The following is a 13,681-nucleotide window of genomic DNA, read 5'->3' as shown; positions in this document are numbered from 1 at the left end:
TGGTCGAGTCTCAGATGTCAGCAAGTTTTAGTTGAAGTAAATATTGATAGGAAATAAAATAACCTTAATTTTATATTTTTCATACTCAGTGGATTCTGGTTTTTGTAAGTATATAAAATTAAATGCGCAGTTACAACTGAATTTTTTTAATACTACCTCTATTGAATCTTTCAAAAAATGCCCTTTAGAGGACACAGGTTGTTTCTTTTTTCCTTAAGTATTATACAGCATTCAGTAACCACATGATACTGGTATTTTACTTCGTGATCATACCTGATTAAATGATCACTACTTAAATTCTTTGAATTTCTTTTCATGATAGGGTTGGACCAAGTTTTATGAATTTTCTTTGTCTGATCTCCGTGCTGGCTTTGACATTATTGATGGACTCTTTGAGGGTAAGTCACTTCTTAAGGAAAGTCCCGTTAGTAGGGATGTTGCATGAAGAGTTTTATCTTTCTATAACACTCATATAAAAGTGGAGATGCTGTAGAGCTCATCATCAGTAAAGCAAAAGTAGTAAAACAGAGTGAATCATAAATCCATTTTTGGGTGATTGGGTAAGCCAATAATTCTTGGTGCCCAGGGAGTATGCTGTTCAGCTTCTTGAGTCCAGAGGAAGAAATCGGAAATTCAAGGCTGCCTGTAAGATGATATCTTGTGTGTCCATTCCTTCTCAGTGTGAGTTCCCCTAAATATTGAATAAATGAATTGACTGTGAATTGAATATGAAAGAATTCTTCATATTAAAATTCAGTGTCAAATCCCACTTCATTGTTCTGTTAATCAGTGTAGGAATTTCTAATATTAGTTAATATGGTAAAGGTAATTTTTTTTAACTCCTTGCATTTTGTACAATTTCAAAGTAAAGTTAGGAACTGATATGTAGAGATAATTTATGATTGTTGACTTAGGTGGGATTTGTGGATGGTTAGTACTTCTGAAATCAGACCTTAGTTGTGCAGACTTGAACCACACAGAGAGGTAAAGAGATTGAATCATCAACTGTCAATGATAATCCATTAATTATGACTGTAAAAATATCTTTTCTTGTGAGGGAATGAATGAAGCATTAGGAAACAACAGTTACCACAGTAAACCCCCACTTACAGTGATTGCCACTTCTCCCTTTCAAGGGACTTTAGGGAGTACCTTTCTGATCAAGTTTCACCTGCACATGAAAGCTATAGGATACAAGTAGATCGTTGTGCCATGTAGTTATTTTGGGCAACGATGATAGCATGGAGGAAAATTAAGTTATTTTGAACTTGTGGGATATATCTGAGTCAGAGTAATCTAATGGAACGTCAACCTGACCAGGAAATTATTATTGACATCCTTAAATTTATTTGCTATGGGTGATGCATAATGATTTGCAAAGTATCTATCCTGGACCTCTTTGTGTTTGAAAGATGACATTTCTAGTAATCTTACAGATTTGGAGCATGATCTGTTTTTGGTTTAATCAGTCAATTTATTTTATGAGATCAGGTGGTACTGTGGTAGGAAATAGTGTATAAAATTTTATTTATGACAAAGGAGCAAAAAATTAAAATTTTAATAGCATAATTTCTGAAATGCATATAACCAATTAGTTCAAAAACCACTTCAAGTCTAAAGCAAAATTTCTAATAATTCATTTGCAACACGCCAAGTGTTCATTTTTTCAATGCCAAATATTTACAAACTCTTTCAAGTTCCTGCGGCTTTTACTATTTGGTCATATACAAAAACAATTACAATTTAATTATTTGATGTGTTCATCTGTTCTTATTACCCTAAAGAACTGCAGTGACAAGAAGAAATGCTTACAATGCAATGCTATTCAGTGATACAAAACTAATACTAATTAATTAATTCATAGGTTCCAAAGATTTTCAGTGGGAATTTGTTCATGGCTTGTTTGAAAATGCAATTTATGGAGGTCGTGTAGATAATTACTTTGATATGAGAGTTCTTCGGTCCTACTTGGAGCAGCTTTTCAATTCACGAGTCATTGGCAGTTTAAATGCCAGAGGCAAGAAGATGAGTACTTTCCCATGTTCCATCTCTTTACCGAATTCCTGCAGCATTTTGGTAGGTACAATCTTCTATCACCTAAACAATAATTCATTTTCAAGAATTATTTTGGAAATATTTCCACAAAGAAAACCCAAGTTACAATCCAAAGGATACCTCTGTTTCTTCAGAAAAGTATCTCTTTTGTGCAGAGCATTAACTCCGTCAGTTTACTATTCTGTTTTATGGTTTCTGATTGGACTGTGGTGCAGAGCAGCCTAGCTGTGAAGAGTTGTGTAAAAGAAATTGGGTTAATTTATGACAAAGATAGAATTATGTTTTTATATAATTAGTACTTTAACATAACATTGTTTTTTTTAAAGACTGCTAAATATTCCTACAACTTCTGGATGAAACAGGAAAATATACCTGAATATATCTGAATATACCTTCTTGTTTCCAAAATACATCAACATTTTGACAATCTGCTGACAGGCCATGGAGGGTATATGGCATTTTATTTGGTCATAAAAATGGATTCTGATTCTCCTTCAGTATTTCTCTAGTGTAAAAGAGGGAATTCAACAGTCTAAACAACAGATGTCCCCCTGTCCTTTCCCAATATAATTATTTTTGTTACTGTGATTAAGGTTCACTTGCATTCTAACGGAGGACTCCAGCCTAGACCTCTAATATGAACATATATAAATAGTATTATCTTGGTTAAAGTAAATTGCTGTGATTTGGCATTCTTTACCTGGATTCTGACTGCTCAGGTTTGGTTTGGGCTTTTTTTACTACTTTATTATGACCATTTTTTTTATTTACTATAGATGTGCTGAGTTAATATCATAAAAAACAAAAGGGATAAACAAACCAGGCTGTTCTCTGTTCTTGTAGATAATATGGTCAAGTAGATTAATCTTTTTTTCCAGCTTGCACAGCATTTAATATCTCTCAATATCTTATATGATTATGTATGTAAGAATTTATGGTTCTGTGTCTTCAAGTAGTATTTCCTCAGTGTTTGGTGTAGAGTTCTGCTACTGTTGTTACCTCTGAAGTGAAATTTCATGTTAAAGTGAATTGTGCATATCCAGCGCGTGCTCCTGCAAGCAAAGACAAAATGCAGGTGGCACATAAGCAACTGCGTGTAGCCAGACTTTCAGATTGTAAACACTGAAGTTTCTTCCAACCTATGATTCGTTAGTTTAATTTTTTGCCTTTAGATCACAATAAAAGAGATGCCCAACACCATTAGTCTAACTTAGTCTGCAAGGCTCTGTCTGTTTTGTGCAAGAGCATCACTAGTGACTATTACACTATTACAATGTAACCACTATCGATGCTATTCTGCATCTCCAATGATTATGCAAACCTATTTTTATCTAAACTATTTCACTTTCTTTGAGTGAGCATTTTTGTAGATTTAAATAGAAGTGAGTGATCTTAATTTTATAAATATGTATTATACTCTTATTAGAATTCCAAATACCAAAGTATTTTTTTTCTGCATTGTCATTAATCTTACCTTTAAGTTTTCAACAGAAATATTGTACCTACTTTTCAGGGACATTCTTGTCATATTTTTGTTTTCATTTGATAGCATTACTGTAATCAGAATTGCTTTTTGGTCTTTTAGAGTGGAAATCTTATATAAAAGAAGATTGGTTCTGATAAATAAAATGAAGACATCTATAAGAGTACCGTAATATATCATGTCATATATACTTATTTTAATCTTTGTATTGTGCTCTGCACTTAATGAAATTCTTTTTAGCATATGCTGTTAATTTTCATGAGCAGAATAAACCTTCCCTCTGTTCTGTCCATTCTTTTCTTCTTATGCAGGATTATCGTCACATTATTGAAAGCCTCCCAGAAGATGATAAACCTGACTTTTTTGGCCTGCCAGCTAATATTGCTCGTTCATCACAGCGTATCGTCAGTTCCCAGGTATAGTTAGCATTTTTCATTGACCTCTGAATCTTTTCTGCAGCCATTTTAAGATGAAGAACCCAACCCCCTGTTCATAAATGCCATTTCCATAAGAAAGTCAGAGTAAATCGGTGTATTTTTTTAATATTTTGACTTTTATCCATAAAATATTTTAATATAATAACATTTAATCTTTAGTTACCGGCGTGTACATTTAGAACTTAAATAAACAGTTAATTTTTGAGAAAGTATCCAATAGTATTATTCAGTTTACATTGAAAAGTGCTACAATAGTTTTGCACATGGAATATAGGTAAGATTTTATGCTTTTGCTGAAATAGAAATTCTGAAGAATTTTTCCAGAAGTTCCAGAGTTCTTCCAATTAATCAAAAATTCCATTCCAATTAGAAATATGATTTTTAAAGTGAAGTCTGAATGAGCGCATACAATTACTGTATAGGTGCATTTAAACAGTACAAATCTTTTAAATACTCATTAGCATAGTTTATTTGACTGGTAAATTAGTTCTGTCAGATAATATGAAAGTTGATGGATTTGAGGCTCTTAAATCAGAATTGTGAAGTGAGGTGGTGTATATATCAAGGTGCTCTGTAATTTTCTGCCCAGCCCTGGTGTGATGTCTTATGTACAGACAAGTTATAGAGGGGAAAAAGTTAAATTATAGAATCATAGAATCATATAGAATCAAACTTCAGTGATCATATGGTCCAAAAATTCTTGGCAAAATCAGTTGGAAGTTCCCTATAACTGGAATTTCTTATGAATTCACAACTAAGAATTGCAGTTTTTTAGAAAAGTATCTAATTGTTTGCTAGCAGTCACTTAAAAAGGTCTCCAAGCAGTAATTTCCTATTGGTGTAAGACCTCTGATCTACTGAAAAAAAAAAAGAAAAGCCTTTGAGTATTGCATTTGTTGCCAATCAAATATAGTACTGGTAAATTTGTTTAAATATTTCTGCTCACTTAAATTCTTAGCTGTATTGTTAAACTATTTGTGGTGTCTTTAGAACACGCAAGCATAAAGATATGTAAAGACAAATGAGTAGGATGAAGCTGCATAAGGTAATAGGATGAACTGAAGAACTTGTCTGATACAAAGCTAATACATGCTCCAAGATTAAACGTATCTCTCATTGATTTTGTCTTAAAATCATTTACATAAACATCCATTTAGATGCGTTTGTTTCTCTCAGATTCACTGTAGACTGCTGATTATTTTTATTATTTCAGCTGTGCTTGCATAACTTGTTAAAATCTGCTCTGCAGTTGTTAAAAATGCTAATATTTGAAAATCAGAATAGACTCAGAGTTCCTGTGTGAAGGGAAATAGATAATGAGTGCATTTACATGTAAACTCACATTCTGCTGAACTGGTCTGCCATAGCATTGATTATAAGCTATAAACTATGGGTTATAATCTTGAAAGTTTGAGACTGCTCTAGGTTCAGTTCTGTGAGATGGTTTTTTTGTCATATGAGATACTTTCTCATCCTTCTGATAGTATTTTGCAGTATTTCTTTAAGTTTTAGGCAATTTAAATAACAGAAATGCAAGATTTTTCCTTAAACTGTGCTTCGTCCTCACTGTGAATCCTATTCCCTTTCCATTTCTGACAGTTTGGCAGCTGTTTTAGATCCATAGGTGATCCCAAGGTTCATAATTGGAAATTCAGTGGTTGTTTTCTAGCAGGAGTGTTTCTCAGAAATCCATTACCAAGCTAAAGGTAATGAACAAGGATAGTCAGTAATCAGTTGATAGCAGCTCAGCTGCCACATCTCTAGCATTAGAAAGGTGAAATGTAGTACCGTGTCCACTACTTCACTGATTCTCTAGACTTTCTATGAATATTATTAATTTTTCATGCCTAGAAGTGATAGCTCGTGTTGCTGCAGCAACACACTTTTGTAGAAACAGGCTGCAGCACAGTGCAGCATTTTGAAGTCATGCAGATATCTCTTCTGTAGCCTATGCATTACCAGTGTTTAGGCAACCCCAAAAAATTAATAAAAATAAAGGCTCTTTTTTCAGAAATTTTGCACGTGTTGTTGTGTTACTATCTTCACAGCTTCTTATCAGCAGAGAACTTCTCTAATTTAAAAGCTGAATATTACTACCAATATTATTTTTACACTGAGAATTACTAATTGATTTATTAGAAATTATGTCTTGCAGTATTCTGTAGTGTAATTCAGAGAGAATGAATACTGAATTCATACAGGTAACCAAATTATATTTAAAAAGTCATGATCTTCTTAGAAGCATGACTTAGTGGTTTTTTCTGAATTATGTGCTCAGTTGCTTTAAGTAGATGAAGATTAGTAAAGTTTTAGAGCCTGTATTTCTAGAGTTCGCTGTATCTCTTTGTTTCTGCCTCACCTAATGTTGGAATAAGCCTTTGATGCAACTCTTATCTTGAATATGGTCATGAATAATCTCACATCTCGTGCTATGTTCTCTTTGCACAACAGTGCATTAAAATAGAAAAAATCTCCACTGCCAGTGCAGCTGTGGAAGTCAGTATACCTCATCCTACCTCTTGTACACCAGTAGAAAGTTTCTGTACTGCAGCTCAGTTTCCTCATACTCCGCAACAGTCGTCACCACTTGGTTACAGTCATGCTTCTTCCTCCTGATCTGAGAAATACTGTATTTTGCCTGTATATTGGCCTATATTCAGGTGGTCCAGCTCCCATTCTAAGTTATAACCAGTGAGTAATTAAAATATGTGGAGCTTTGCTTTAGGCTTCCTGTGCAATGAGAAGCATCAGCAATTTAGATATCTCTCCAGTGACCTTCTTGCATAGTGGGCTTCTGGTGCCAGTGGACTTATCTCTTCCTCTTAGTTCTGTGCTTTTATGAATTCTTATCAATAAATCTCATCCTTCATTGTAATTGTAATAGAACTATACATGTGTCATCATCAAAATAAAAGTTATCCTATGTGATAAATGCAATTTTGACAGATTGAAACAGACAGACCTGCGTATGTATTTTTAAACCCTGGAAAAGCAATAAGAACTATCCTGTTCTGTGCAGGATTTACCATACCTGCAACTAAAAAGACTTATTGCCAGTTAACCACCGTAGGAGAATGAAATGAAAATGCAGAGGCATTGGTTTGTCTCCTTTCTTTGCGCAGCAGACATATTCACTGCAGGCACTCTAGAGAGTGTAGCATGTGCTGACTGATCCCAACAAATCCTGCCAAATGCAAATGACTGCAGCCTGTAAGTAGTAGCTATATATGATTACTCAACTGGGTAATCTAAACATTCTTCAATAATGCAGTAAATTATTTTGAGAAAAAAGACAATCAGTAGTTGGCAAGTTGCACAAGATTCTTCAGATATGACTGCCAGTGATAATAAATACAGCTAGCACGTGGTTTGCTCATTGCTAGTTTCTGTATACAGTACAATGTTTAATAATTCTAATAATATCTTGTCTCAGGAATTCAGCATTCTTTTACACATTATAATGCTTCACAGAGAATATCATATGAGACAGGTTAAGTCTCTGTAAGGTTGAAGATTAGGTTGCTTTGGATATTTTCATAAATGAATGAGTACTCTCTCACATTATCATGCAAAGATAAAGGATAGTTGCAGTCTCCCTGTACTTGGTCAGCATCTTGATTCTTTAATGTCCACCATCCCAGTGATGGCACAAGTAGAAGGCAAATTTATAGATTTTCAGTAGCATTTTGTGACCTCCTGAGGTTAATTGTGCATGCCTAATTGAACTTGCTTTTTAAAGTTAATGGAGTACTGTCTCAAATGATTGGGACCCCATGCTGGAGCAGGGAAAGAGAGTGAGGAGACAGAGACAATGTGTGATGAACTGACCACAGCCCCCATTCTCTGTTGTTCTGCACTACTCAGATTGGAGGAGGTAGAGATTTCAGGAATGAAGTTGAGCCCAGGAAGAAATGAGGGATGGTGAGAAGTCATTTGAAGATTATTATTTTCTCATTATCCTAATCTGATTTAATTAGCAATAAATTAAATTATTTCCACAATTCAAGTCCATTTTGCCCTTGATGGTAACCGGTGAGCGATCTCTCCGTGTCCTTGGCTTGACCCATGAACCTTTCCTTACATTTTCTTTTCCCTATCTGAGAAGGGGAGTGATAGAACAGCTGTGGTGGGCACATCGTGGCTAGCCAAGGTCAACCCAATACACCTTCAAAATGCTTAAGGACATCAGAGATGTAAAATAATCCTTTGGGACTCATTGCTGAAGAGTCCACAGACTGCAGCTTCTCACCAGATTTTCAAAGAAATACTACAAAAATTATTTATTTGTAGATTTTATATATGAATTTAAAATTTTTAGGTCTGAATACTTATAACCTAAATATTAACTGTGTTCCAGTTCAATTCAGCTGAACTTGCTGGAAGTATTTCTTCTCCTGTATTTTGTCCTTTGTAATTTTATTTGCTTTTCAACCAGACATGTGATACCCTACAGTTTAGGTGATTCAGATTTTGCAGCAAAATTACTTGCTTTAAGAACCTTTTCCATACTAATTTTATAGTCTTAAATAGAATCCAAATCTGTCTATCATTTTCTAAGACAGGGTAGAGAATATAAGGTAATTTATTTTTCTGATTTAATTTTTAAAATTTTCTTTCTTGCTTGGAAGTCACAAGCTTCCCCTTTTGTTTACCAGAACAGACATTTTTTTTTTAACTAGTTGGCAGCAAAACTAATATAATAGAAAAAATATTTTCTAAGGGTGATAGTCATCTAACAAAGCTTAATTTTTTCTCAGAGCTATGTGCCTAATCTGATTGTTATCTAGGCTCCCTGTGTATTACAGTCCAGCTCCAAGGTATCGAATTCATGCCTGCCATGGAGTGAATTATGTAGATGTGTGAAATCCTGTTTCATTCACTGATATTATCTTCAGTTAGTGTTTTAATGTTTCTTAAAATACCTCCCATGTTAACACCAAATATTTTATTTAGATATTATTGTAACATTTCCCACAAGTCAATGGTATTTTAAAAACAGATATTGTGAATTAGAGTTTATCTTTGAAATACACAGAGAGGTTTTGTTAGATTTCTAGTGCAGCTTTTAGAGGAGATTTTGTTTAAATCCTGCTGGAAAAGACTTGTGATATATTTATTGATTCAAGCATCTTCAGATTCTGATAATCGAATAATTTCTTATTAGTTTGGTTTTTTTTAAGTATTTAGGTACTATGATAGAAAAATATGATAAGCCAAATTCAAAGCCAATTGAAATTAAAACAAAGAAACCCCAGTGTAGTACCTCTCAACTACCTTCAATCATATGAATATTATCCACCTCTTCTTAGCTAGTCATCCAGTTTTTTTTTATTACTAAGGGAAGACAAGCAGCTACAGGGAATAATTTTTGCCAGTCGTAGATAGGCATCTAAAATAAAGGAGTGAATCACCTTTTGGAATTACCTATTTCTTTCCATTGACCTTTGAGTCAAGCTTTGTAATAATGTCAGCAGCATTTCTAATACTCATATAATGAACATTTTAATGAGCATTTAAGAGATTAAGGAAAATACCTGTAACTATGAAGTGTTGCTTACTCAGAATACAGAGGGTTTCTTTTCTTCTGAAAACTAGACTGCTTGAAAAATTTGATTTCTATTAGAACAGGATTTTGAAAAGGTTTTTTTGCCATTTCCATATTGAGTATTGTAAAAATGTAAATATACTTGTTACACTTGCATTTCATATCTAAGTATTCCATTTCAAATTGAAAAGTTCAGGATGAGGAAGTGAAATTTCAACATCCTAAAGTATACAAGTTATAGAGCTTGTCTCAAAAATAAAATAGGGATTTTATTAATTAGTAGACATATTTTTTTGCTTGTTTTATTTTCTAGGGCAGTGAAAGACCAACATGTTTCAAATTTCATTTGTTCGTTACCAGTTTTATTTTATTCAACTGCTAAAGCAAGTGAATGGTTCCCACCACTATCATCCTCAGGCAAGGCTATCATTCACATTAATGGCAGAGAGTGTGCTTGTGAGGCTTACCTTGTGAGACTTGCCCACTGTCTGCCAGGGTGTTGAGAGTGCACTCAATCTCCTCTTTGAGATCATTGATGATGATATTAAACAGAATTGGCCGCACTTCTGAGCATCAGGAACACCACTGGTGACCAGCCTACAGCTGGACTGAAGTCCTTGTTAGTGTATGAGTGTGTTCATGTTCTTTGCATGGGTTGTTTATTTCCCAATATTATCTGCTCATTTACTTCCTACACCATGCACAGAGTGCTTAGAATACATGGTTTTATGTACCATGCCTCATTTATGTTCTCTTACATTTAGCCAATGCCCCATGTTCTCTTTGAACTTTTTCATGTGTTGAAACCCATTTCACCCCTACTTGTTTCCTTGTGGTCTTATCTCCAGCTGGGCTTTGGCTTTTCTAGTTTCATCTTGAATTGGCTGAGTAGTTCTTTCACTGTCCTTGATTTTTCTTCTTATATGTTCCTTATTTTTTTTACCTTTCAATCCACAGAGATATTCTGTGCTTACTCAGTCATTTTGCTAAAAATCCTGGCCTTTCTACACAATGAGGGGACTTGTTCTGAAGCTCATTCAAAAATAGTCATTTACTTCTCCTTTTTTAATCAACGGAAATTAATGTGCAGTCCACTCTACTGCCTCAAATTTTCCCTCTGTATCATATTTGCCCTCTCCCTTATGGCCATTAAACTAGTGTCTTATTTCCTTAAGTCCAAAATCTTAAGCCTGCAGTTTACTTCATGGCTATCCTCAACATATATATAAAAATATAAATAATAATTTTTACCTGTGTTTGCAATATGGGCTGTTAAACAGCACCTCAGAAATTTCCTTCAGTGAAGTCATCATTAATAATACAGCTTTTTCACATATATTTTGAAATGTAAAGATGCAGAGTTACAAATAATGGTATTTAGAGGGCTTCTGTGACTAAAAGGTAACTCTTAATTTAAGATTTCGTAAGCTGTAATTCCCATGAAAAATTTGTTGATGCAGTTCTTTGACATAGTGTAAAGCTTGTATGTTTTTTCTTAATCTCAGTAAAAATCTCATCTTACAGATCACTGCTATAAATCCAAATTGGTTTTTGTACAGAACTCCAGTGCAGAGTGTTATACTGCAGGGAGTATTTAAAAATGCCTAGGAATGATCTGTGCCTGTATTCATATTTATTTTCATGTGAGAGGAGTGACTGATACCCAGTGGGCTGTGCTGACATTCAGTGAGACCTGGACTGGCTGGGAAGTTGGGCAGAGGGAAAGCTAATGCAGTTCAGCAAAGGCAAATGCAGGGTCCTGCACCTGGAGAAGAATAACCCCAGGCACCAGCACAGACTGGGAGTGACCTGCTGGAAAGCAGCTCTGCAGAGAAGGACCTGGGGGTCCTGGTGGACAACCAGCTGTCCCTGAGCCAGCAGGGTCCTCGTGGCTCAGAAGGCCAGTGGGATCCTGGGGTGCATCAGGAGGAGCAGTGCCAGCAGTTCAGAGGGTGATCCTGCTGCTCCACTCTGCCCAGGTGAGGCACATCTGGAGTGCTGTGTCCGGGGCTGGGCTCCTCAGTTCAAGGAAGATGAGGAGCTATTGGAGGGGGCTCCAGGGAGGGCTGTGATGCCTAGGGAGGAGTGGAGCATCTGTCTACAAGGAAAGGCTGAGAGAGTTAAGTCTGTTTCACTTGGAGAAGGGACAACTAAGGGATTTTATCAATGTTTACAGATATCTTAAGGGGGGGTATCAAGAAGATGGGGCCAGAATGTCTTCACTGGTGCCCAGTGACAGGACAGAGGGCAGTGGGGACAAACTGAATCACAGGATTTTCCATCTGAGGAAGAACTTCCTAAATATGAGGGTGACATAAAAATGGAATAAAACTGACATAAAAACAGGCTGCCAGAGAAGATGCGGTTGAATATCTCCTCTTCTGGAGATACTGAAAACCTGTCTGGAGGTGATGCTGTGTGGCCTGCTCTGGGTGAACCTGCTTTGGCAGGGGTGTTGGACTAGATGATCTCTAGAGGTCCCTTCCAGCCCCAACCATTCTGTCATTCTGTGATTCATACGGTGACATTTCATAGTCATCATGAATGGCAGCTGAATAATTTGAAAATTTGAGAGATTGTTCTAGCAGAAACTCAACATAGGGAATTAATATTCACATGTTTCATCAGCATGACTTATAAATTATGGTATCTGAACAATGTTAAGTTTAAAAATCAGGCAAAAACATGTTGCCAAATTGAATACTCCACAGGAATTAATACTAGCACAGAAATCTTATTCTGAATCATAGATGGGATTGCTTAAAGAGAAACAACAATTTCTTTTATGAAATCCATCAAAAATCAAAAGGACTAGCTAATTGACCCTTAGTGTAGTGACTAAATGCAGTATTTATTTAAAATAAATACTTTTGCTCTTCTGTCTGTACTTGAAAATGAGAAATTTTGTAGGGAGAAAGTTACCTTTTTTAAAACAATTTTTTATTATGTGATGGATATTTCTCAAGCTGAAATTAATATTAAACTAATAATGAAGACCAGTGTAGAGCAATCTAGTAAAGTAGCCAAGGGACAAATCAAGGTCAGGAAACTTGAAGCAAAATTTGCCTCATTAAATGTGATTGCAATGATCTCACGGACTTCAATAAAACGGCTTTTTACCATTGGGTTGACTTTTTTTTTTTTTTTTAAACTTAGTTTCTGATGTGCTTTTCTTTTCAGCAAGTCACTGGCTGATTCTGTACCTCTTCCTACTACTCCTTGCATATCCTTTTACTTAGATTAAAACTCCTCTCTGTCTTACTAAAGCTGTGATCAGATATATGGTTCCAGTGATGCTTTTTGCCTTGTTTCTGAAAGCAGCAGAGACAGAAGGTGTAGGGGAGGGTGTATGAGGACACTGGCAACTCTCAAATTGCTGGATCATGCTTGAGTTTGTACACCAAAAATCCATGGTGGTCATTACCCAAGTAAGATAAAGAAAAGTTAGGGTATGTCCACCCAATATTGCAGTCATACATCTGACTGCAGAATTTCTACTGTATGTAGAATAGGTGGGCTGTGGTGTGTGATTTTTTTTCAAGGTGCAGCTGTAATGATAGCTGTAGCTTCTTGATTGTTTGTCAACAAACACAATTTTCTCTTTCATAATCCAGCTCAGCAGGACTCAGAGCATGAATTTTATATTTACTGTTCCTCTGTAATTCTAATTATGCAACATAGAGTAATATGTGTATAATTATTGAAAAGTATTTTCATTATTGAAAAGCAATTTGCATCATTATTGAAAATCTTATGTTATTACTATAGATTCCAGATGAACATGAATTTATTTTCCTAAAATAATGCAGCAATTATATAACCTTTCAATTGTTCAGAGCATTTAATTGCTGACATTTATTACATTCCACATCACAAATACATGACTAACAGTCTCTAGTAGAAATTGATGAGTAATATCAACCTGTATTTATTATCCTGCAACAGAGAGATCTGAGTACTTAAAAGGAATTTTGATATATGGGGCATATTTTGAATACACCTGTGGTGATGCATGAAAGAAATGTGCTGTGCCATTAATGGAGTGGAAGCCACAGTACTGTGCTCTAACAAAAAGAGCTAGAAAACATCTCTTTACCAATTTAGTGAATCAATGTAATGCTTCAAATACCCTTATTCATTCTCATAGGACTGGTGCTGTGT

At 35.2% G+C, this 13,681-nt stretch overlaps 1 protein-coding gene across 1 annotated transcript in view; it reads left to right on the top strand.

Annotated features, from left to right (window-relative positions):
* DYNC2H1 (dynein cytoplasmic 2 heavy chain 1) overlaps positions 1-13,681 on the top strand; it is a gene marked incomplete at its 5' end in the record, with an annotated part of 143,228 nt that overhangs the window by 88,251 nt on the left and 41,296 nt on the right. Inside the window, 3 exons of the mRNA XM_084226347.1 lie at positions 323-398; positions 1,865-2,076; positions 3,850-3,954. Coding sequence (XP_084082473.1) covers positions 323-398; positions 1,865-2,076; positions 3,850-3,954 — 393 coding nt within the window. The remainder of the gene's footprint in view (positions 1-322; positions 399-1,864; positions 2,077-3,849; positions 3,955-13,681) is intronic.

Source organism: Fringilla coelebs (genome assembly GCF_963513975.1).
Source record: "Fringilla coelebs genome assembly, chromosome: 2".
In the NCBI taxonomy this organism is placed as follows: domain Eukaryota; kingdom Metazoa; phylum Chordata; class Aves; order Passeriformes; family Fringillidae; genus Fringilla; species Fringilla coelebs.
This window is presented reverse-complemented; position numbering and strand designations above follow the sequence as displayed.